This window comes from Centruroides sculpturatus, unplaced genomic scaffold (assembly GCF_000671375.1).
Source record: "Centruroides sculpturatus isolate CEXI.00-Female unplaced genomic scaffold, Cexi_2.0 scaffold502, whole genome shotgun sequence".
In the NCBI taxonomy this organism is placed as follows: domain Eukaryota; kingdom Metazoa; phylum Arthropoda; class Arachnida; order Scorpiones; family Buthidae; genus Centruroides; species Centruroides sculpturatus.
The window spans coordinates 167,079-191,615 of NW_019384630.1; the positions used below are offsets into that span (position 1 = coordinate 167,079).

Sequence of the window (24,537 nt, forward strand, 5' to 3'; positions counted from 1 at the left end):
ATTCTTTATCAGTCTTAGGAATAAAATAATTGATTTTTATTTCGTTTATTTAAGTTAAATTTCCAATCATCATCATCAAAAGAGTGAACAAATAACAAGTTAAACAAGTAACAATTGTTGTAATTAGATAAATTGTCGCTTCTTCTAACCATTTTGTGCAAAGAAATAAAAATACAAACGGAAAAATGCTTCTGCATTATTGGTTATATTGACTATATCAAGCTTAGTTAATATAAGTAACATTTATTGCTGTCCATATTAATTATGATTAAAGATATTTCCGTGGCAACTCATCAACTCGTAAGATGATGATAATGAATATTAACGTTGCCTCATACAAATAAATGTATGACTTCTATACTAAGGACATCTTTAATTAACAAAAAAAAAAAAAGTCATTCATCATCTCCATCAATCGTTATTAAGAATGTATTTAATATTGTTCCATAAAGAATTGGCTAAAATTTTTATCAGCGATGGATTAAGACACTCCGGGACCCCTAGGCACAGAAGATTGGGACCCCCTACATAATTTTACATCATAAATTAATAACGTCTAATTGTTAAGTTTAGAATCATTTATAAATTATAATATACAATTAATTTTTGTTTTAATTTTGGGGTTCTCTAGATCCAGGACCCGTGGGTGTAAGCTCACGTGGTTAATGGACATTCCAGCAATGATTTTTATAAAAAAGATCATTTATTAATGTTAGTAAGTTATTCATTTTTGCTATATTTTAAGAAGAATTCAGAAATAAGTGCAAATTTCTTCCTGTTTTGTCTGATGTTTTATAGAATATTTAAATTCTATAAACCGCTCTCTAATACAATAATTAATTTTTGAACGAATCGGGACGGTTTTGAATAATACATTAGTAGTTTTCGTGTAGTGAATATTAAATTGATTTAATAAAATGTAAATTATTCATATTTTAATACTTTAAGCAATAAAATTTACTTTACTACTACTATTTTTTTCGTTTGTAAATCGTGACAGAGTTTTTTCTGCGACCAAAACAAGAAAAAACAATTGAAAAACTTCACTCCGCTACGTCAAAACATGACTAGAAAGGAAAAATAAGAGAAAAATATCACAATTATTGTGCAGTAAAAATTGGATGTATACACGATAATTCGATTGGAAAAGAGCAAAATGTGACTTGTGGCCTATTTTTCTCGTGAAATGCCAAATACTCTGCGTATTTAGGAAACTTGTAAATTGCATTAACGAACAACAAGGGAATAATTTTAGTAATACCAAAAAAATAAATTAATTTTTGTGCATTTTCTTTCATATATCCATGTATAATACATAAAAATTCTTCTATTTATATAATCGATTTTTAACTTATTTCGACGAGAAACGAAACTTTTATCTATCACGTTATACATCTCCCTCGAATCGAAGTGGAATATTTAAGAGAATTTCACGAAATATCGAATAAAAGAAACGTTATTTTCTCCTTTTAAATTAGTTTTTTTATCGAAAGAAAAAAGAAACTTTTTTTTAAAAGTTGTCGAAAGAAGTTGAAACAAGAGCAAGATGAGTTAGAAAAATCGAATTTCAAGTGCTCGATATCTGAATCCAGATGGAGATTTAAAACTAAATTTATATAATTTAAAAAATAACTAGAAAGATAAATAAAATAAAAACGAAGATTAACTTATATTTAGATAGTTTTTTTTTTTAAAGATATAATTCAATTCTACTTACACAATACAACAGCGAGTTGTCTCTCACATGGGGAAGTGATCAACTATGATAAAATTCGTGTCATGCTACCCAATTTTGTAAGGATTTACAATAGTCAATAAATAGCTATAATTGGTCAGAGTTTGATTCATTGTGTTTAAATATTGAAAAATAATAATAATAATAAATATTATTTTTTATACTTGTCGTCACAGATGATGCGCATCGCGTGTTGATAAGTTGATCTTCAGCGTGAATTTTTTTTTCTTCTTCTTCTTCTTTGATGGATTTGCCATTGAACGATTATCTATCTGAAAGAATTCCTTATTGTTTAAATGAGGATAATCTGGGTCAAAAACGATTCGTGGCAGGACAAAGATTCGCTCCAATAGTTCTTAAGGGTCGGGTCATCGTCATCACGTGATTCGCACATTTATTTTTTTTTTTCTGTCTTATTTTATTTTACTATTCACGTGTAGAGAGTAAAGGAATTTATTAAGGATGTTAAAAAATTTTTTGCAATTTTATACATCCGGACCTTTTTTTTTTCTTCTTATTTTTTAATTTTATAATGCGTAACGAATCGATGAATGACCTTTTTTTCTATTGATTTGACTACAAAATTGCTTTAAAAATTAAAAAAAAAATTCGAGTTTAGTATCTCCTGATATTGAAACACACGTTTTTTAGAATTTAAAAATCGATTTTTATTAAAAATTTATATCTTTTCTGCTACTAGAAATGTTTCAATTTTCTCATGTATATAGGATATTTATTGAAGTATTTAATTCTTATCCTATATATAATTATTAAACAATAAATCTACATCAACATTAGTTTAATACTTTAGATCAGAGATTCTCAGTGGACTACTGATGCCATCTTGACCAAATCATTTTTACCAAAATATATATTTCTATGCTGTTTACTTAGAATAAAGTACATTTTTATGCATCACATATCTCTCACTTTAGGTTACAGGATAAACAAGACATTGTGACACGTATCTAAAGATAATATTTACAGGATAGGAAGCGGAAGGGGACAAACGTGATTCATGGTTCATCTGCGATTCGAATAACTGATAAATCACTGATCTATAATGAGGATAAATTTATCGTGTATTAGCTCCGTAAAGCTCATTTCTCTCACGTTTTACTTAATTAGGAAAAGAGAAATCTAATTGTGTTTAACCCCAATAAAGGAAATCACACTGTAACTGCCCTATATATATATATATTTTTTTTTTGCTCTATCTTCTAAATGTTTAATGTTAATTTAACCCTTCTTAACATTTTCAACAACACAATTAAGTTAATGATTTAACAGCATTTTTTTTTTCCTTTCTCAACTTAAACTAGAGAAACTTTATTGCTAATTGCCAAACTCTTGACCTGGTTCTTTGTAACTAAAACTCTGATTCGTAACAGAATAAAAATCTCTCTGACTTAATCTCTCGATATTTCACATTACGTAGAATACGTCATTTTCGTGGGCACGACTTTTTTTTTTTTTTACAAATTATTAGAGAAGGTCTTTAACATTTTAATTCATTTCTTACTTCTAAATTAGGTTAAGTCGTGGGTGTTTTGTCCTAGACGTGAACTTTCCCTTTACAAGTGATGTCAGACAATAGATGAGTTAGTAGTAACAGGAAATGGGATGGTTAACTAACCTACAAACAGTTGCTGTAGACGTATAGAAATCTGGCGTGTATATAATGAGATGGCCAAACTTTTCATTAACACGTTTAACACGTAAATTCCCATTATAAAATTTAAATATTTCAATTTTTTTTAAAGTAATATTTACGTGTTTATGTAACGTAAAACTTACAAACCGGATGGGGCCCGTAGAGAAACAATGGAAAATGGGTCGAGAAAAATTGTATAAGACCCCATTTTACGAAGTTGATTTTGTATTGTCTCGTTAAAATTTTGTGTTTTCTTTATTATTATTATTTTTTCTTATATCTTTTAATGCATTTAACATTAAGTTTGTTCGGAATCTGAAACCAATTTATTGGAAAAACGGTGTAAAAATATCTCATTTCAGACTTAATAATATTAATAAAACACTTAAAAGCGATTAACGTAAAACAGTCTTCGTGTTAAATTAGCTAGTCGTAATAGAAAAATTCAGAAATTAGGCTATTTCATACTGGCAAAGTTCCAGTCGAATTATTATACAGTAGGAAAATATTGCTTCAAGCGACGTTCTACATTAAAAAAGGTAGTTTTTAAAAAGTTGATTATTCTTTACTAATCCTTAATGGAAAAATTAATAAATTATACACAAAATCCGGCTAAAGCTATAAAATTGGAAATTTAAAAAGGAAACAAAAGCTAATTAAACGAGCATTTTTACAGCTGAAAAAACACCACGAACTTTCTCAATTACGCGATGCAAAACTCCTCCCAAAAGTTCACACACGCAATTATTTATTCCATTTGACATTTGATAACGTTAAATTTAACCAGGTAATAATAATAAAAAAAAACACAAAGTTTGAATAAGATTTTCTGCTTACGTCCCATTCTCGTCATTACTCTGGAGTATTAAGAAGAGTTAGGAAAAAGAGTAAATTAGAAAAATACGAGAGAAATAGTAAAAAGAAAATAATAAAATTAGAAAACGTCCGTACAAGAAAATGGAACGGCCCTTACAAACTAAAACAGAATGGCAGTAAAAGGTTACGCTCAGGTTAACATCCGCTCTTTTCTCTTCACCTGCCACTATTAGCAACACGAATCATGTATCATCCAGCTCTTAGAGAGGTTGTAGGCAATTGATGATGTCATGACATCGTGTAGGAGTTCCTCGTGGAGGGAAGATTGTTTTAAGAATTTTTCTAAACTGAGATCATCATTAAAAAATCTTTTTCTTCCTAAGCTTTCAAAGACTAAAATTAAGTTTTGTTTTTTTCCACATTTTAGTTATTAAAATAAGATTTTTTAAGTATTAATTTTAAAGATAAGCGTGCGTAAGTAAATTTATATGTATTCTTTTTAGAAAATACAGAATAGAAATAGAGAAAATTCACAAGAAAACAGTTGCTAGAAAACAAACAAAAAAAAAATTCGTTGTACAACAGCTGTAAACATCATAACAATATTAAAACTTAAGAGAATTTCTTATGAGCAGTTTTAACCTAAAGATAAAATTTTGCAGGTGTGTTTCATGCTCTGTTAATAATTGCGCTTAGTGTTATTAAATACTACCTGAGAAAATTATTCCATATGTTATTCAGAACGTGAAATTTTTGAATTAAAAGTAGTCGACTTCTTAACTAGATAAACAAACTTGCTGAATTAAACAAATTAATAATATTTTGATGCCATTTGTTTTCTTGAAAAATCCAATTTCTCATAGCCTCATACAACATGTAAACAAACTCGAACGGAATTTATATATCATGCACATATTCACATGTCTTAATGGCCACGTTTAATCAACCTATTAACAGATTTTTAGTAACTCTAGCTTAGAAATCTATTTTCTAGTTAAGTAAATCTAGCAAATTTAATGTTACGCAAGTTTTTACAAGATTTTTCGCTTTATTTAATGAAGAAAAGTATAAATTTATGAACAAATTTCATGAGTAAATCGCGTTAGAAACTTTAAAAATAAATAAATAAATAAATAAAAAGGTAAATTTAATTTTAAAGCGTTAAATGTTACTACAATAATAAAATTAAATTTTCATGCCGCTTACAATTCTTAGTAGTAAAATATTGATCAATGTGAAATATCTAAATAGCTTTATTTAGCATTAATCTTTGCGAAAATTATGCAAAATAATTAAGAAATATATCGACATTCAGACGTTTTCGCCTTACATCTCATTAACTCAGGCATTAAATTATGCTTAAAGAGTGTCATTAATGTCTAAGAATCTTAGAAGATCCATTATCGATTCAAAAAAATACTACAGAATAATTATTTTTACGATGTTCTTCTTTATCAATAAGAAGGATAAAATGTACAGTTGTTTACAGAAAATAAATTTTACAAGGATTATTCTTAATAAATATTTTATACATAAAAAAGAACAAAATATTGTTCATTGCAAACATGAATAAATAAAATTTTTCATTGCATTGTATGACTCATATAAAACACAAAAAAATTGACATTATGTTTGATTACAAAATGACATATTTTACTCGAGGGAAAACAGTAAACATCGGAATCGAGTGAATTAAAATAAAACTGTATCCATGACAACTGCCTCCCTCCATCCGAATTCTCGAAATTCAATTTTTATGTTAAAATTTTATCACTTTTTAAATATTTTATATTAAAAATGTATCATTCTGACGTCATTCCTAAATGTATTAAACCTTTTTTTTTCCTAGTTTAATCATTTTTTTGCTATAAATTCCGGTTACGTAGTATGAGTCACCTATCAAATAAAATGGATCTCCGCCTTCTATAGAGAAGTTAGGAGCCATGACGGAATGTATCTGAATCGTAACGAAAAGGTAAACACCTTCTACTTTGTATTATTTAGCTTTTAATCACGATCGAGTTATGTAGGTTAGTAGCAATGGAGGAAAAACTACGAACTGACATTGAATATGTGGGAATTTTTCCTGGTGTTTACTCGCTCCGTAATTAATTCGCATACGTACATACACACACAAAAAAACTGTCATTTTTATAACATTATTGCCAGCTAAAAATGCTAAAACTCCTTGAGAATACGAGTAATACGTAAGCATCTACACTAGCAGAGTATACTGTTAAAGCTATTTTCGATTTATCTAAACAATTTCTGGAGAGAAGATTTGATCATTTAACATTAATACTTTTTTTTTATTACAGTAAAAATTTAGCGACTAAAAATTCTATTTATTAGCCACGAGACCGACTTAAAATATTCAAATCTTATGCATAAATATTTTAAAAAACAGGTTAAAGCTCTAAAATATATAATAAAAAAAAACAACTGTTTCTCTTTATATTTAGTTTAGTTTCCTTTAAATTTTTAATTCAAAGTAAACAGTAAAATGACTTTTAAGCTCTTATCTTTCAGCTGTTTTTTTAAATGATTAACGTGACACTGAGTAAATTCAAATAGTGGAAATAATTATTTAAAAAAATTAAAAAGATAATTATTTTCTATAAAAGATGATAAAGATTAGTAAAAATTGTTTTTTAAAAAAAGAAAAAAAAAACAAAATGTCAGAAGCACAAGAGTCCCAAAAGCACAAATTAAATTTGATCACTACGCTGACGTCGGTAACACGTGACAAAAAGAATTTTATTTATTTTTTATTTTTTTGTTGTTCGATGACAGAATAATCCAACACAAATTTCTCTTGTACGATAAACATAAGCCAGCAGTAAATAAATCCTCAAACATTATACTGACAGATTGGAAATTACACCGTGTGAATAATTAATAACATAACCGGATCGAAGGAAAATAAATGTAAAAATAATAATAATTTTCCAAATACAGGAGCACACATGGTTACTTTAATCACGTAAAAATAGCATATGCAGAGATAACGAAAGCTATTTTCGTGCACTGTTCGCCCGTATTGATAGGTCCATCGTACGAACAAAGCCTAAAAACTAATGAAAATATATGCCGAATCGATCGAGATGTTCAAAAAATTGTAGAAACGAGCGAAGCGTGCAACATTAGCTTCTATTTTAAGCATATATTTTGCAACAGAATAAACGTATAACACTGATAAAGGCATAGTAAAACGACTTACCTGTAAGTAGAGGGATCGGACGATACAACCAACACGTGTTAACTCAACGATAGCACGGCATTGAGTGACTCACAAAGCTGCTGTAACAGCGTGATGTGGGCGTGAATCCAGCTAGAAAACAAAAGAAATATCACTATATATTATCCTACATATTCTATATATGTGTAGAACCTATCGGAAAGAGTCTAGTTGTCACACTGCGCAGGCACAGCTTTACTTGTACATTTGATAATAAGCCTGTTTTTATGGCTGTACAGATGTTTGCTGTATACGCGCACTAACTAATAAGGGATCCAACAAATTTAAATAAAATATATTCCTCTTTCATCTAGGAAATTCTACTCTTTAATTGCATTTTATTACAGATAAGTTATAATTCTAGAGCGAGGATTTAATTCCCCTTTTAAAATTCATCCGTCAGCATTCTAATGAAGGATTATTTTAAATCCGTTTGAAATTAACACAGTTCATTCGATTTAATTTACTTATAGATAAAAAGAAACTAAAATAACAATTATTAATTTAAAATATTTTAGAAACTGACTAATTATCAATCACATATTATAAAATATTTTTAAAAATATATGAAAAACAAATGTATTTTTATCTATGACTCGGGTGTTGAAAGATGCCATTTTTATACCGCTAAATTATAAAATAATATTTAATCAAGGAGATTTTTCTTTGTAGAATATGAAAATAAGTTTTTCTTAAGTGAAAATACTTGTAAAATATTAAAACATTTGTAGTTTAATTAACTGGAAAACTGGAAAGAACAAAAAATCAAAACGTGGATAAAGTTCACGAAAGAAGAAAATCCATTCCTTAATGGTTGAATTACCATCTTTTTATCGTTATGCCGTATAATGTGACCAAAAAATATGCAATTCTCTCTTGCTAATCGAGGTCAATGGTCATTGAACTTTACTCTTTACAAATGGAAATACAAAAAAAAAACAGCCGGTAATTGTAAACTATGGAAACAAAATAAAAGCTTCATCGATTATGGCTGAACTAAATGCTAACTTAATCTAATTAATCATCACCATAATTAGCTTAATTATAAAAATTAACATCTACATACTTCTATAGAAATTTATTACATCTATTTCCATTAATTACCATAAGCTCGAAGTATATATATATATATATATTTGATAATTTACAGCGATATAAATAAGCCTGTTGCTGATCAATTCATTAAACAGATGCTGAATGTTACGCTCTGAAATACACGTCAGAAATGTAAGGAAATTGCTCACTTTTTTTTAAATATTTCTTCTTGAATAATTCACACTTTACACTTTTTTTTCGACGCATTAAATAGAATTTATGCAAATAAGGTCGTGCGATATTTAAATTTCGGGAATTAAAAAAGAAGCTGGCACTCATAAAACAAACAATTCTTTAATCATTTATGTATTCATTTTTCGTACAGAATATTCTAAATTTAATAAGGAGAATTGAAATTAATTTTTACATCAAACAAAAATGAATTTCCTAATTAAATTATACTGTATTTATATAATTTTTTTCTTTTTCCTCTGCAAATTTCTGCAAAGAATAGAAAATAATAAATGAATTAAAAGATAAATTCGACCTTCTTTATATAATAATTTTTCCAATTAAAACCTACGGAATTAATTTTTATTAATTAAATTGTGATACTGGTATGCAAATTAATTTCTTATTTAAATAACGGGTTAATTATTTTGAGTAAGCTAATGACATTTAATTTTTACGATAGGAATTTAGTCACGTGTCAATTCTCTATAGGATAATGAAATAAAATACAACATTTTACACAGATTTCATTAATTTTACATATCTTTTCTTGGTAAATATTCCTATTAAAAATAGATTAAAATAATATGTATTTTATTTATTTACATATTTTAAATTTAATAATGTTGTTTATCTCTTTACTTTTTTTTTATTTTTGTATCTTTACTACAAAAGAAAATTTAAAAAAAAATACAACTGAAATTTCAACATTTTTCTTTTATCAATTTATTAAACCCAACTTGAATTATTTTCTGAGTTTATTTTCAAATGTATAAGATTATTTATAAATGAAAATATATAAAAGTTTTAATATATTACTCTGGAATTTTTAAATAAAATAAAATCACAATAATAAGCTGAAAGATAAGTTTTTTTTTCCACCGTATAAAAATAAAAAAATAAATGAAAAATTGTTATTTGCTGGCTTCTATCTTTATTTCTTGCCATGTTTTTATGTAACAAAATTCATCAAAAGTATATATAATATAAAGATTTAATGAGCTTTTTCTGCTTATTTTATAGTGGAAAACGGAAATAAACATTCGTTTTACTGTAAAATTTGCGTAGAAAATAAATATATAATTGTTTTTTTTTTCTATAATAACGTTAAAAAAATCATATTTTAATATTCTAAAAGAATTATGGACGGAAATAATTCCATCGTCTCTTCCGATTACAGTAACAATATCCGTAAAAGCATTTACATCACAAACATTATACGCAACGTAAAACCAAAAAAAATAAAATAAATAAATAAATCAAATAAAATAGTTGACTTTTTTTCCTCGGTTTATTTTACAATTTAGAATAATTTATAGGAAAACTCAATTAATTTAATATAAAAATATTTAAATTTTAAATCTCACTCGAGTAAAATTTAACTTTCTATTCATTAGCTAATATTGTTAAGTAAGAGATTAGAAAATGCGATAAAGTAGTAAATTAGAAATGAAATATTGAGTATATAAATAATGAAATGTCGTTTTTTTTCAATAGCCGAATGACCTTCTATTCACCTACTTCCTTAGAAATCCCCACAGACATTTTATTCAGGGAATTTATAGTAAATTTTTAACTGGTATAAAAGGTATCTGTTTCTAGAAATTTTTAAAACCCTTTCTGAAGATCAATCAATAATAAATGATCTTCCTACCGTTTATGAATTTGCTATTATTCTAATCTAGTTGGAGGAGTTTGCCACGTCTCCATTCAGAAAATACGATGAATCATAAACACGTGTTTGGAATATTTTACATACTCGTTCTTCCACGTGTGAATTTTAAAACTAAGCTTTCCTCTATTTAATAATGATGAATCTTCATTTTTTTTTTTTCTTAATTTCCCCTCTTAATACATAGCAATTACTGGCTTTTCAAATGAAGATTTAAAGTGCAGCACCGGAATTAAAGGCTAAAATTATTGATTGGATCATAAGGATCTTAAAATAGATTATTATTCATCAGAGTTCGCGTTCGATGTCAACTTAATCCCTTAAAGAAAAGTTTCTCACATTATATTCATCCCGGATATGGCTCATAGTGACGTCAGAAACTACTACCCATTCTCTTCGCAAATGAATGGCATTGAGGTAATGATTATTCTAACTCTAGGTAGACACGTAGGAATGCAACTAACGAGGAGTCGTGACGCCTACGTTTTAACCCCATCAAAAATTAAAATTCCTCGATGATTCGTACGTATCGATTCTATAGGTTTAAATCATAAACAAACACTAGTATTGTGTTAATAACAACAATTATTTAACTATCCTCTTACCAAACTCAATATCTATATTTACATACAGATTAAACTAGAAACAAAGCATCCGCCGGCGGTGATCTGTATTTTGTTCAATAATTGTTAATTTTAAGTATAAGATAATTTTAATTTTTAGTTAAAGAATAGAGACTAACAAAATGTTTTTTAAATTCCTACAATTCATTGCAGGTTATGTAAAAAATTGAATATCGATAAGAAATGAATAGAGTTGTTTGTGTCTTTAAGTGCTTCTTTCCCAACTTTTCCATGAATATTGTAGAAAAGGGAGACAATAATCACTTTATATAACGAATCAACTGACTAAACAGTTACTTTATGATGAAAAAATAAAATAACTCTTCACACATTTATCGTTATAAATGGAAATATTTGAAGTATTACGTAAATTTATAAGTATTATTGCTTTAGGAAATTTTAGTAACGTTGGTGGCAATTGCGTAACTGTTTTAAGGTGGGGGCTGGTATGCGAGTGGGTATTATTATTAATTTTTTTTTTAATCTAGATGACACTATAGAGTTTATGTTATTAACTCGACTCATATATATCAATTTACAGTGACTAATTAAATTCTAAATTCCAATTAATCGATACTAAACATTTATCTTGGAGAGTTTCTGTTAAAAAAGAAAAAATTTTTTTTATTAAAAAATAAAGTTCTTTATTAAATTTTAAGATAAACTAAATCACGTTACAAGTGTTTCCAATAAAGCTTAATCTCCATTAATAAAATAGCCGAAGAAATTTTTTATATTAAAACTTTCCATGCCTTATTAATAAGATTTTTGCTAGAGTTTAATATAATACTGATGCATTAAAACTCAATTTTAATTTTTAAAAAAAGCACGATTCTTCAAATTTTATTATTCGTATAAATGCAGAATATTTATTAAGATTAATTGGGAACAAAAATTAAAACTTCTCATAATATTAAATTGTGTTTCCACTACAAATAAAATTAACAGAGTCATTCCCTAAATGTCTAAGAAAAATTTGAACTATTGATTAGACAAACATTAGTTTTAAAATATAAATAGGAATTCAATTCTTCCAGTAGAGTGGAGGCAAGAGACAAAAGCAAGAAAAGACAATTAGCTTAAAATCTCTGTTAAGTAATTCAGAGAGGTGGAAGATTTTCAGCGCTTTATCCAGAAAGAAACACAGAAATGCAGTTAACGTTTATAAGCAAACAACATGTATTTGTTATTTGATATAAAATGTTAGATGATGATAAAGTTATGTACAGTGACAGTTTCATTTTCTATATCGTAAAACAAAGAAAAAAATTTCATTTTATCACATAACTCTCATATCACGGATAATAGAAATGCATTAAACTTTGATATTTGTGTGATGCTCTGAACTATTTACATTATTTTCAATATAAAAGCTTTTAAACTATAAAGTGATGTTTCGAATAGGTACATATTAGATATTTTGACAGTTTTCCTGAGAATGATACCTTTAACTTGTGAACATGTTATACAGAAGACAATTTAAATGAGTTGGTGAATGGCTGTGACTTTATAAAGTAACATCAATCAAAAATTACTGGAATGAACCCATATTTAACAATTTATTGGTGAAGTCTCAAATAGTGTATACATACATTATGGAAATATAAATGTCAAATAAAAAAGTGACAATGATAAAAATAAAAATGACTGTCTTAAACTAAAAGCTTCTCGATTTCCTGTTGTAAAACTTGTATCTGCGGCTTCAACTGGGAACCCTCGTTCATGGTAATTGAACAGGATATAACCGGTCGAGATACGCCACAAGCTCTTCCCAAAGCTGAAAAGAATAATCATTAAATTAGTTATTGTAATTAAGGCTTTATAATTATCTATTTACAAAAATGTTAATTTAGAATAATGATATAATAAATATTGTATAATGTTAGATATATCAAACATTAGTTATTTAAAATAAAATTCATCTTGACGCATTTATTGATCTATCAATAAATATTCTGAAATGATTGCTGTTGGCGAAGAGATTTAGTCCACACAATATCTCTCTACAAAAACTTATTTACTGCATTTTCAGTATAACCAGCACACAGACAAAATTATTAATCTTTCATATTACTTTTATAGCTATATGCTTTAAGGCAAGTACAGATCAATATTAAGAAATTAGTTATAATAAAAAAATATATTTCAAAGGCTCGCATGCTTTTCAAACTTCCTTTCCTTTGCTCCATACCTTTTTATAAAATTTATTTTATATTTTATACATAATTTATCATTAATAAAACTAGGAAGATTTTCAATAAAATATTTTTTCATAAATAATTCTTGAGTGTACAAAATTATATAAGCAAATAAATATTTTTACACTATTCCTGGGAGTATTTTGTTAACATCATTTGGATGACACTGATCAAAATTCAAGATCATGCAGTTTTTATTTTATAAACAAAACAATATCAAGAAAAATTGCCAACTAAAAATAATAGAGCATAATAAATAAAATATTAAATGTAACTCAACAAAAATGCATTACACTGAAAAATGTTTCTTATATGTTACAACATAACAATATATTTATCTACAACTTTCAATGACATGGCAAATTCAAGAAGTAACTTAATTTTATATTTTTAAATAAAATTTATCTATAATATAAAAACTATCATCTTAATATATCTTGGAAAAAAATATAGTTCCTTAATTTCATTGGAATATTGGCATATTTATACCGTATACAAAAATAAAATAAACCAGCAATGAGTTGCTCAACTTTCCTGGCAACATTTAAAATTTTGGTGATTCCATCTTGTTATCATATTTTATTAAAACTTTTTATAATTTTAATTATTATAAAATGGAAAATGGTTAATTTTGGAGGTAGGGATGAGTTTTATAAACAACTGTAAATGCTAATAACAAGTAAAATCATCATTAAGTCTGATCCTGCTGGAGATACACACACACAACTCCATTATCTCCCCAACCTCTTGACCTTTAATTACCAAAATTTAATAGCATCAATTCCCCTAATAAACAAACCTCCCTGCAAAATTTCAGAAATTTTCAGCAGAAAGCATGGAAGTAATTAAGCTTCAAACAGGGTGAACAAAATCGTGCCCCTACACATTCATACATATAGAAATTACCCTGAATGTTTTTGCATTTTGACATTAGTTGTTCTGAGTCCAAAAATGTAAAAAATCTGGGGGTCACATTTTGCCAGATTGCCATACTTTCCCTCTGTTATAACAGCCAGAAAACTAAAAATTTAAAAATCATCAAATAAGTCTGCTTCTTTCTAAAAAAAACTTCATTACAGAAAATTTTATGCAAATTAATATCACCAATTCTCTCAGATTACTAATTATAAATGAATTTATCACTAATTATACAATTTTCTTGTTTTATTTCTCTTTGAGTTATATAATAAGCAACTTTAATATTCAATTTTTTACTATTTTTACAGCATTTATTTACAACTTCACAAACATCTAATTCATACGTACAAGAAATTAAATATTTCTATACTTTATTTGGCATATTACTGTTATATTAACAAGCTAATCAATAATTAAAATATTCAAAACAGCAATTAATTATTATTAAGTACAGAAATATTCATACGTAATGTATGACAAACTGTGATTGCAAGCTAATTAATAATATTTATTTATATTTGAAAAAATAAAATAATATTCCTGACAATATACAACAAAGCATTTGTAAATTTTATAAATGATTAAAAATATAAGTGAATATAAGCAAATAATTTTCTTCCAGTTTAACATAGACTTCAAAACACTTAAAAATAAATGAATTAAGCCATTCAAAGCTGAAATTTAATTAACATTAAACACGATAATCACAAATGAAATCAAAGATAAAATTTTTAAATGAATTCAAATAATTTTAATTATATTTTGGGTAAGAAAATATTCATATGGTCTATAGCATATTAGAATAATCCTTTAATATGTTATTAATAATATATACATGTATCAATTTTGAATATTGTTTACTATATATATATATATATTATAGAAATTCTTTCCTGTTCCTTTTATTACACCACATGTTATACATGAATTTTAAATTCTGTAATAACAGCAAATTCCTTACTGATTTAAGTAGCAGATGTGGCCTGGTGTTTGATGGAAATGTTTATTTTTGCTATGAGATGAAGAGTTGTAGTATATTTTGTTTAAACATTGTATTTTAAATATGGGAGCAAGAGTACTTAAAATTATTATGCTGAATAAATCATTTTTCAAAACACTGCTTTTAGGAAATAAAACATATTTAGCTATCTAAAGATAACTTTAGATATTTAATAGGATCCTGATTACTATGCTTAATCTATGAAAAATTATTATTTTAAATATTCCTAATGTTTTTAAAAATCTAAACAGTCAAAAACTGAAACTGGTAATTAAAAACAACTCACACCTCTTATACAGTACCTTCTCCAGTACATAAATTTTACTGAATGCTCATTTTGAAAATATATTAAATTTTATAATTAAAATATGAAGATGTAAAGAAATTAATCAAAAATGATTAAATAATTTCATTTATTATTATTATTATTACACAAAAAATAAGTGAATATAAATTAAAATAAGTGCTTTAAGAGGTCATTTTTTTGTTTTTTTATATTAGTCAATAAATTGATCAAATGAGTAAAAATTACATGTTTAGTTGTTGAACTTGTTGCTATAAATTATAATTTGCTTTTTCTACATTATGTAAAGATAACAGATTTAAATTCAGTTTCCATAGTTACAGCATATTTTATTCTTTTGTATATATTTATTTTTTTCCAAAGCCTGAGAATTGAAATCTGTTACAGCATCAAAATTTTATATAATGTTACAAAAATCAAATGATGATAAATTCATAATGAACACTGTTCTCTTGTAAAAATAGCAAATTTTGTATTCTCATTAGTACTTTTTGTCAGATATTAATATGAATTTTATAACATCTTCAGGGATAAAAATATGAGATATGTTTAAAATGACTTATTATTATTATTTTTTGTTTTGTTTGCTTGTATAAATTTAGTTATTTCAAAGATTTATTGGCCCCATAAAATTAAATTTCATTGCTTTCATATAAGGTCATGTCACCTTTATCAGGAATTCTCAAGGCATAAGATACTTTTTAGGAGTGCAAATGGAAATCAACATAACTGTATTTTAATTGTAATTATAATGTCACCAAAACTTAGCAAAAAGTATATCTGTGTGCCATTTTACTTTTGTTTTACTCAAAATATAACTGTATATTAGCAAAAACTAAGCTCTTAATCTTATCAGAATAAAATATATCCTAAGAAAACTATAGTTTCATACACTTATATAAAAAATATAGAGAAGTGCAAGAATTTTCTTTTTTACAAAAAAAGAGATGAGAACAACTTTACCTTTTAAAACATGTGCAAACTATTGCCTTATAAGGAAAGAAGGAAATGAAATGAAAGTTTTATATTTGAAGTTATTACTCTTATCAGACTTATAAAAAAATATTTTGTATTTAACAGAAAAAAACTGAAACAAATACATTTTTAAGGACACAAATATTACAAATTTAAAAAGAATAAAGAATTAAACAACAAAATAAGTAGCTTTATTAAATAGAAACAATATGTAAGTATATCTTATAGACTGTCATACTCATTTAGCTAATAAAAAGTTCATCAATACAATAGTGACATGAAAATTAATGTAATCACTAAGACACTTACTGAATTAACTAGGACATTATGTGACCTTGTCATATCGCAATAGAATTGAGGTGGAGCCAGAAAGAAAGAAGCTACCCCAGCACTTGTTAGGTACAGAAGAGGTACCTGATGAATATGAACTTTGCATTTGCTGCCACTATAGAGGTGATCCTTGTACCTGTTGGCCATAAGAGACAAGACCCACCCTCTAACTGGGTACGGAGAGATGATCTAAGAACAAATTAATCATGACTGATTGCTTTGTTCTTGTGTTTTGTTTGTTTTTTGCATTTATTTTTCATTACACATATCCAATGCTGTTTTTATTTTTGATCCCTTCATTCCATTAGGTACATTCAGTCACATCAAAAAGCATGTACATTGTCACTTTAATACCCTTATATCAAAAACAGTCATGGACTCATATTTTTTTACATTTAAATGGACCCGCATTACATTTTTGGATTCATCATTACAATTAATGGAAAATGGCAAAGTTTTATCAAAATCAGTGATTAAATTTTGAGAACAAACTCAATTATATAAGCCTATATAAGATGTGCTAGCAGCCATCACACGACATCACTTTGTCATGTGAACTCATGCTATGACATTACATCTTGAAAATGAAGTCATGGACCCATAGTTTTTATTACATTTCTGAATTCCTCATTGCAATTAACAGAAAATGGCAAAGTTTAATTAAAATCAATTGAACAGATTTTGAGAACAAACAATTCTGTCAGCCACACAGAAGAGGCTTCACTAATGCTCCATGTCATTTTAAACCAGTCTGTCTTTTCACTTATATTTTTAGAGGTATAATACCTCCTAAATAAATTTGGTCTAAGGTCAAGGAAAAGCTGTATTTTGCTTATGAGAGTTCTACAGAAAGTTATTGTCGTCTCTTTTTTTTCATTTTTAATTAACTTGTTATAGAGGTGCTCCTGCAGTGGCAAGAATTTGCAGTTTACTGCTTTCCTATACTAGTTGGTGATGATTTAAGCTTTAATCGGCCTTTATCTTCATTCACCAACACCATTTAATGCAGTAAGCACCTTGTCAGACACCTGTAGCGAATAATAATATTATGCAAAAAAATACTGCCCAATATTAAACATATGAGACAATTTTTACTGCTATTTGGTCTTTGAATTGCTTCTGATAAATGCCATTTAAATACTGAATGGTTATTTCCTAATGTAGATACATTTTAAATATAACAGCTTAAATTAATTGAATACAATGAAATGAATTCCTTATAGATATGTTTCTCATTTATATTTAGAATTCTTTTTTTGTTATATTATTATGTAAAATGAAACCTAATAACTATATTCATAATGTAGTGTAATAATAAATTATTATCTTCCAATTTTTTAACTGACTACACTTATTTGAAATTGAAGAATTAAATTTATCATAAATGATATTTGTCTTTTCACTTATGAGATTATTTAAGGGCTTTTTAATTATTTAAGGATTATTTAAGAACTTTTTAATCTTTTTCAAAAAATGTGACAGTACAATTTATAACAACATTTACTGCTCAATAAAATTTTTTACTAAATAATTACATATTCTTTGTTCCTACAATAATGAAAGTAAACATGCAAAATCTAAACATGTAGTTTAAAATTAACACCTTTCTCTAGATCAGGGGTCACCAAACTACAGCCTGTGAGGTCAGTTCATCCAGCCCATTACCACACTGTGCCACAAATGAGCTAAAATATAATTGTGAGGAACCGGGGTATATGGTATCTATAAATACCACTTAATCGGCTATGGTTCGGAAAGAACCTCTCACTGAGTCTTAGGATGGTTATTTCTATGACAAGTAGAGAGGCTGAAGGTAAGTTGATAGGAGTCCGTTCCTTAAACTAATAAGAATTCACTTCCATTCTAACAAATAAAAGTGTATTTAATAAACCAAATAAAATTTTAAATACAAATGGATATATACAAAGTAACCTAGAGGGCATTAACTTATCTAACTATAACTTATGAATCTATAGAGAGAGTTTACAATAAATATAATACTTCAGTTATAATTTCATCTTAAAATTGTATGTTGAGATGGGGATTAATAGGCTATGCGGAAATTATGTAGCAATAGGAGACCAGGCACAAATTTAAAATCTATGGCGACTACTGTAGAATGTATTCTGAGTTTGGCATGTAAGACTTGTTTATGCCAAAATTCTCTTCCAATGGAGATTAAGAATTTGGACCATCTGATGGGATGTCAAGACGAGTAATCTTTAGTCACAGGAGAAATAAAAAGTTAAAAATCGAGGAGAAAAAGAAACAATTTTCTCCTCGATTTTTAACTTTTACAAAAAGGAAGAAAAACTTTGAATTTTATATCGAAATATTACATCAATCTTTAAAAAATTATAAAAATATAAACATCTACTTTCAGAATCTCACATAATTATTTATATGGAAATATCACAGATTGTAGATAAACTTACTATGTAGAAATATTAAAATAAGTTAAGTAAAAATGCCAAAATTGGTCCAATCTGATTTTTGCATCTGACAGTAATTTAATATATAGGAAAATCAGGGAAATAAAAAATTTGGTGATTTTTTGCGACTTTGGATATCAGTGCTTTTTGTGTAAGTACTTGCAATGAAGTTTCTAAGAAAAGTGATTATGAGCTTGCTGTAGCAATCGTGTTTGTGTATTGGTAAATAAATATATTGGTTGTTTTTACTTTTTGTGTATTCAGTATACTGTATTGAACAAAATGGTTATGCAGCCCATACCCAGTCATTCTCTTACTTATGTGGCCCACTATGAAAAAAGTTTGATGATCCCTGCTCTAGATGAAAAATGAAGGAAAGAAAATTGGTAATTTGAACAATGGAAACAGTAAGTATCAACAGAGTACTATTAGCTCTTCTCTGCAGAGCCCTTGTAACTAGTATATGTGCTAGAATTAGTTCCTAGTCTTTGAACTCTAAACTGCATCCCTGCAATCAGCCATATTAATCATATGCTAAGAAATACTAAGAATTTACAAAAATATTAAAACATTAAACAGCTTAGCATGCAAATAAAATTTTGATTTTTTAAAAATAAATATTATCTGTGGTTACATACTGTAAGAGTTTAGTTTATTTAAGCTATATATTTTACACAATTATATCAATTATAGTATTTTTTATAATACAATCAATGACAATTGAATAATCAGTAAGAAATATATAAATACAGAAGAGTTCAAATTGATTCAGAATGAGACAACCTTGAACTATTGAAAACGCAAAGTACTGTATATAGAATATATATACACACACAATGGAAAGAAAAAAGTAATAAGTAAAGGCATTAAACTTTAGTAACCATAATAATAGTAATATTGTACTTAAAATACATGATCTCCTGTACCAAGTGGCAACCACATCATTTCATAATGCAATAAATTGAAAACCAATGTTAGACCTTTGAATATGCTTACAATTTCAGTGTACAAGGGATTCACATCACCTTTTGGATTACCCAAACATTAATTTTTATGCATTCTGATTGAGTAGGTGTACTTTGGCTTAAGAGTGGGAGCATCTCAAACTATCGAGACTACCATATTTACAGAGTAAAAAACAATTCAACTCTATTTTTAAAAACATGGCCTGGTTATCCAAACATGTAATTTATAAAATCTAGAAGTGAAAATTAATATGTTTTTGAAAATTATTACAATATTTATATTACAAAATATAAATATTGTAATAATTGAATCTCACTGAATAATTGAATATCACTGAATGATCACTGCATTAGGAACTCTACACCAGCACCATCTTTAAAGTGGTAGAGGGATGTCATTAATTGTCATGTCACATTTTGCTGCAGTTGTGACATGTTGACCTGTCATTTGCATAATAGAAGGACCAGTTGCCACTAATGAACAAATGGGGTAACATGAGCGACAGTGCAGACAGACTATTGGGGCCCTGAGGACAGATGCCAGTATTTCCAAAACAGTTGCACTCAGTATCCAGGGTGTACCATGAGTAGATGAATCATGTACAAACATCCACCAGATCACACAGTGGCTAGTCATGTGTGATTGATCAAGAGCCGAGCATTGCATGTCAAAACTGGTATTTGAATAAAGACATGCCATAGTGAAACAGTTTACCCATTATGTGTACAACAATGAACAAAGCAGATATGTTTCGACAATGACCAGTTATGTGCAACATACTTTGCATCAACTGGGATTCAATAGCTGTCAACCTGCACAGGTAGATCTGCTGACCAAGCATCATCATAAACAATGCCTTGTATGAACAAGGGAAAGGTACCACTGGACCTTGGACATGTGGAAGAAGGTTGCCTGTAGTGATGAGCCAATTTCATGTTAAACTACCTGATGGCCAGGTCTGAATCTGGTATAAACAGCATAAAGCCACATTTCCAGGTTGCACATTTGGGATTCCACAAGCTTGTGGCAGCATATCATGGTTTGGAGAGCACAGCCTAGGGCACTGGTCTTCATTCCACAACTTTAAATGGGGAACAATACAGGAATCATTTTGTGATCACCTACATCCATATCTCCAGACTATGTTTCCTGACAATAATGCCATGTTTCAACATGGTAATGCACTGTATCACAGAGCAAGGTTCACTCGGGAATAATTGGAGAACAACAATGAATTCCACACACTGCTTTGACCTACCAAACTCATCAAATTGCAACTCCTATTGAACATGTTTAGGATATCAGAACATGTAGTGAGAATGTCACCCACTTCTCCATGAAATGTACACCAACTGACAAAACTTCTTGAACAGACATGGGGTCTAGTTAAGAAAAATAGAAAATGTTAAATGTTTGCAAGCAGTGATTATCCAGAAAAGTGCATAAACCCATTATTAGGTGAGGTGTTTCTAATCTAGTGATCATTCAGTGTATGTTTATAGACACACACGAGATCTGAAGCAATTTCTAATTAGAAGGCTAAGAATACCTATATAGAATCTCATTGGGGCTATAAAAGAATAAATATCCATTTTATTTCTTTACGTTCTTGGATAATACTATTTATTATAAAGCATTCATTTACTAGATATTACACAAATACAGGTAAGTTCCAGTATATCTATCAAAAAAAATCTATTATTGATGTTGGTGGTTCGTGTCTATTCAGTTGATACAGGTATCTAGTACTATAGCAAACCAAGATCAAGGCAAAGCTATCAAAAAAAGCCATTATTTTGTTTACATGATGTTGATTTTTGTATCTGTATTTAAGAATTTCCAGATCATAAAGAATGACTACCATATTTATGTTATCCATTCTATTCCATGAGAGTTCTGAATAGTTACGAAATTTGTTTGATGTATATATTTTGTATACTATAGTGGTAATAGATAGGCCTAGGATGTATGTAATTTTTTTTTTCTGTTTGTCAATGAATATGGTTTCTGGTCTGTTTTGATAAATCATTTGTTTGTGATCATGAAATCAGTCATAGTATATTTTGTGTGTGTTATTTTCCAAGACTGACTAAAGTATGTTTGTAGTATGGTAGCTGGGTGTAAAAATTTATTTGAGTGCAAACTTATCATATATTAGGTTTGTTACAGTAGAGCGTCGTTTATCCAAATCAATTGGGGACTGGGGTTGTTCGGATAACTTATTTTTCGGATAACCAATTATGTACGAAAAAATATATTAATTTATCCCTTGTTGAAATTTTTCTCCGTTGCGTGTAGCTTTGCGTTGAATTTTCGTCGATGTTAAGCCTAACGAAGATTATTGTATCATTAAAAATTATTTTTTTTATTTTGTACAAACAAAATAAATATATTGAAAAATATAAAAACAATAAAAAATTATACTTCAGAAGTTAATTTAGTATCAAAAACGTAAAATATTTGAGTAGCCGAAGACATAGCCAAAGATTACAGCACCACAGCACTGGCAAAAATTTAAATTTGTCGACTGAAATTCCTTCGGATAACCGACGCTCTACTGTATTTAGTTATGTCAATGTTATTGGGCTTTATGTGTTAAAAGCCTTCAACTTGATATGATATATAGTTTCATTCATAATAGGGCATTTCCTACAAGTGACATCTGTAAAATGTGCTTTTTGAGCTCCAATTTTGAAATTTTAGACTTATAAATTCCCATTGTTGTCCATTTCTCTGTCTTTCCTTAATCTCGAGAACGAAGTTAGATAGTTAAAGACAAGACCAAATCAGAAAAGCTTAGGGGCAAGAGTCCTTGGTTAACTATATATAAACTTCCACTCTAGACCAGAAATCACATGAATTCAATTTAAAAGTTTTTCACCTGAATGGAGTTTATATAGATAATCAGCCCATATTTCCTAATACCAACAGTCATGCCAACTGTTGTTATTAGGAAACGTATGATGTACAGGGGCAACACACTAATAATTTCCAATAGAGGACATATATTTTAAATTAAATTAAGAATATGATTAAAAATTACAGTTCTGCAATGTGACAATGTCATGTCACAATAAATAATTGCTTTTTGTCTTTTAAAATGTTCTTTCTGTATTATTTTGTATTTGTAACTTATCTTGTATGTAATCATCATCATCTTTACTTTTATCTGTGATGGCTGTTGAAGGTCTTCCAAGCCTGGATCTTTCCTTCAATTAATGTTAAGTCAGTTTTAAATTTCCTTGCTTACCTTCAAAGGAGATATGGTAGCATCCCAAAAGGCTGTTTGTAGCATTTGAAACATTTCTGTATACTTTTTCTAAGTTTGAAACAAAATTTAATGCAGGTTCTTAATGCTACACATTTTAAAACCAAAAATCACAAAAAAATTCATAAAATCAACTGTTACTCTAATACTAATGGACAAATAACTACAAAACTTTTGAGTAGTCTATAGCAAGAAGTTGACAATGCCTCCTTACCATGACAAAAATTTTGATGTTGATTCTAATGCCCTCTGTGGTCCAAATATCTAAACACTTTGATCACACCTTGTATAATAATTATTAGGCAATAATCAAGATCCAAAATAAATGTAGAATAACCAACACACAGAAAGGTATAAGACAATGTGATTCAACTTCTCCCAAATTATTCATAATTACCTTTTTTAATATTCAACAAAAAATCTAAACTGGGAAAACAGTCATCGATAATGATGGTGAATTCTTAAACAACTTAAGGTTTGGAGATATATCCTCCTACCAAGGAACCAAAATAAACTTAAAATGATTAAATATTAATTAATTTAAAAGCCAGATAGTAAGTTTAAAAATCAACTTCAACAAAAATCATTTGTGGTGAACATGCCAACCTCAATGGCAATATTTGAGCCATTCACAGGCCAAATTGACTACAGTAAAGCATCAATTATCCAACCCCCGATTAACCGCCACATCAGTTAACTGACCATTTTAGTCGGCAAATTTCAAATGTCCGCTAGTGATGTGGCACTACAATATTTGGCTATGTCTTGGCTACTTTAATATTATTTTTGTTAAATTTTTGCGTGTTTTAGCTGGCTGGCAATACCAGCTTGACCATTGAAGGGAGGCCAGTATTTAAACGAGACTTAGTTTTCTAATTATGAGTGGTTGTTTGTTTTGTGAGCACTAAAATAATTTAAAAATAATTTTTAACTTACTAGACCTTAGATATTCTGTTGTTCTGATATAAAGTTTGAAACTGTTATAGAGTATACTTTAAATTTTTTGTTGAGATAATGATCATGTGATGAATGTTCAATATTATAATTCTCTTTAATAATAAGTTTGGTCAAATTTATCATTCAATTATTAAAACTAATATTTTATCTAAATATTAATCAATTCTAAGATAAATTTTTTTATC

At 27.8% G+C, this 24,537-nt stretch overlaps 1 protein-coding gene across 1 annotated transcript in view; it reads right to left on the reverse strand.

Annotated features, from left to right (window-relative positions):
• Window positions 1-12,544: 12,544 nt before the first annotated feature.
• LOC111625735 (NHP2-like protein 1) overlaps window positions 12,545-24,537 on the reverse strand; it is a 35,294-nt gene continuing 23,301 nt past the window's right edge. The window contains exon 5 of the mRNA XM_023368953.1: window positions 12,545-12,781. Within this exon, the coding sequence (XP_023224721.1) occupies window positions 12,657-12,781 (125 nt within the window). The 3' untranslated portion in view covers window positions 12,545-12,656. The remainder of the gene's footprint in view (window positions 12,782-24,537) is intronic.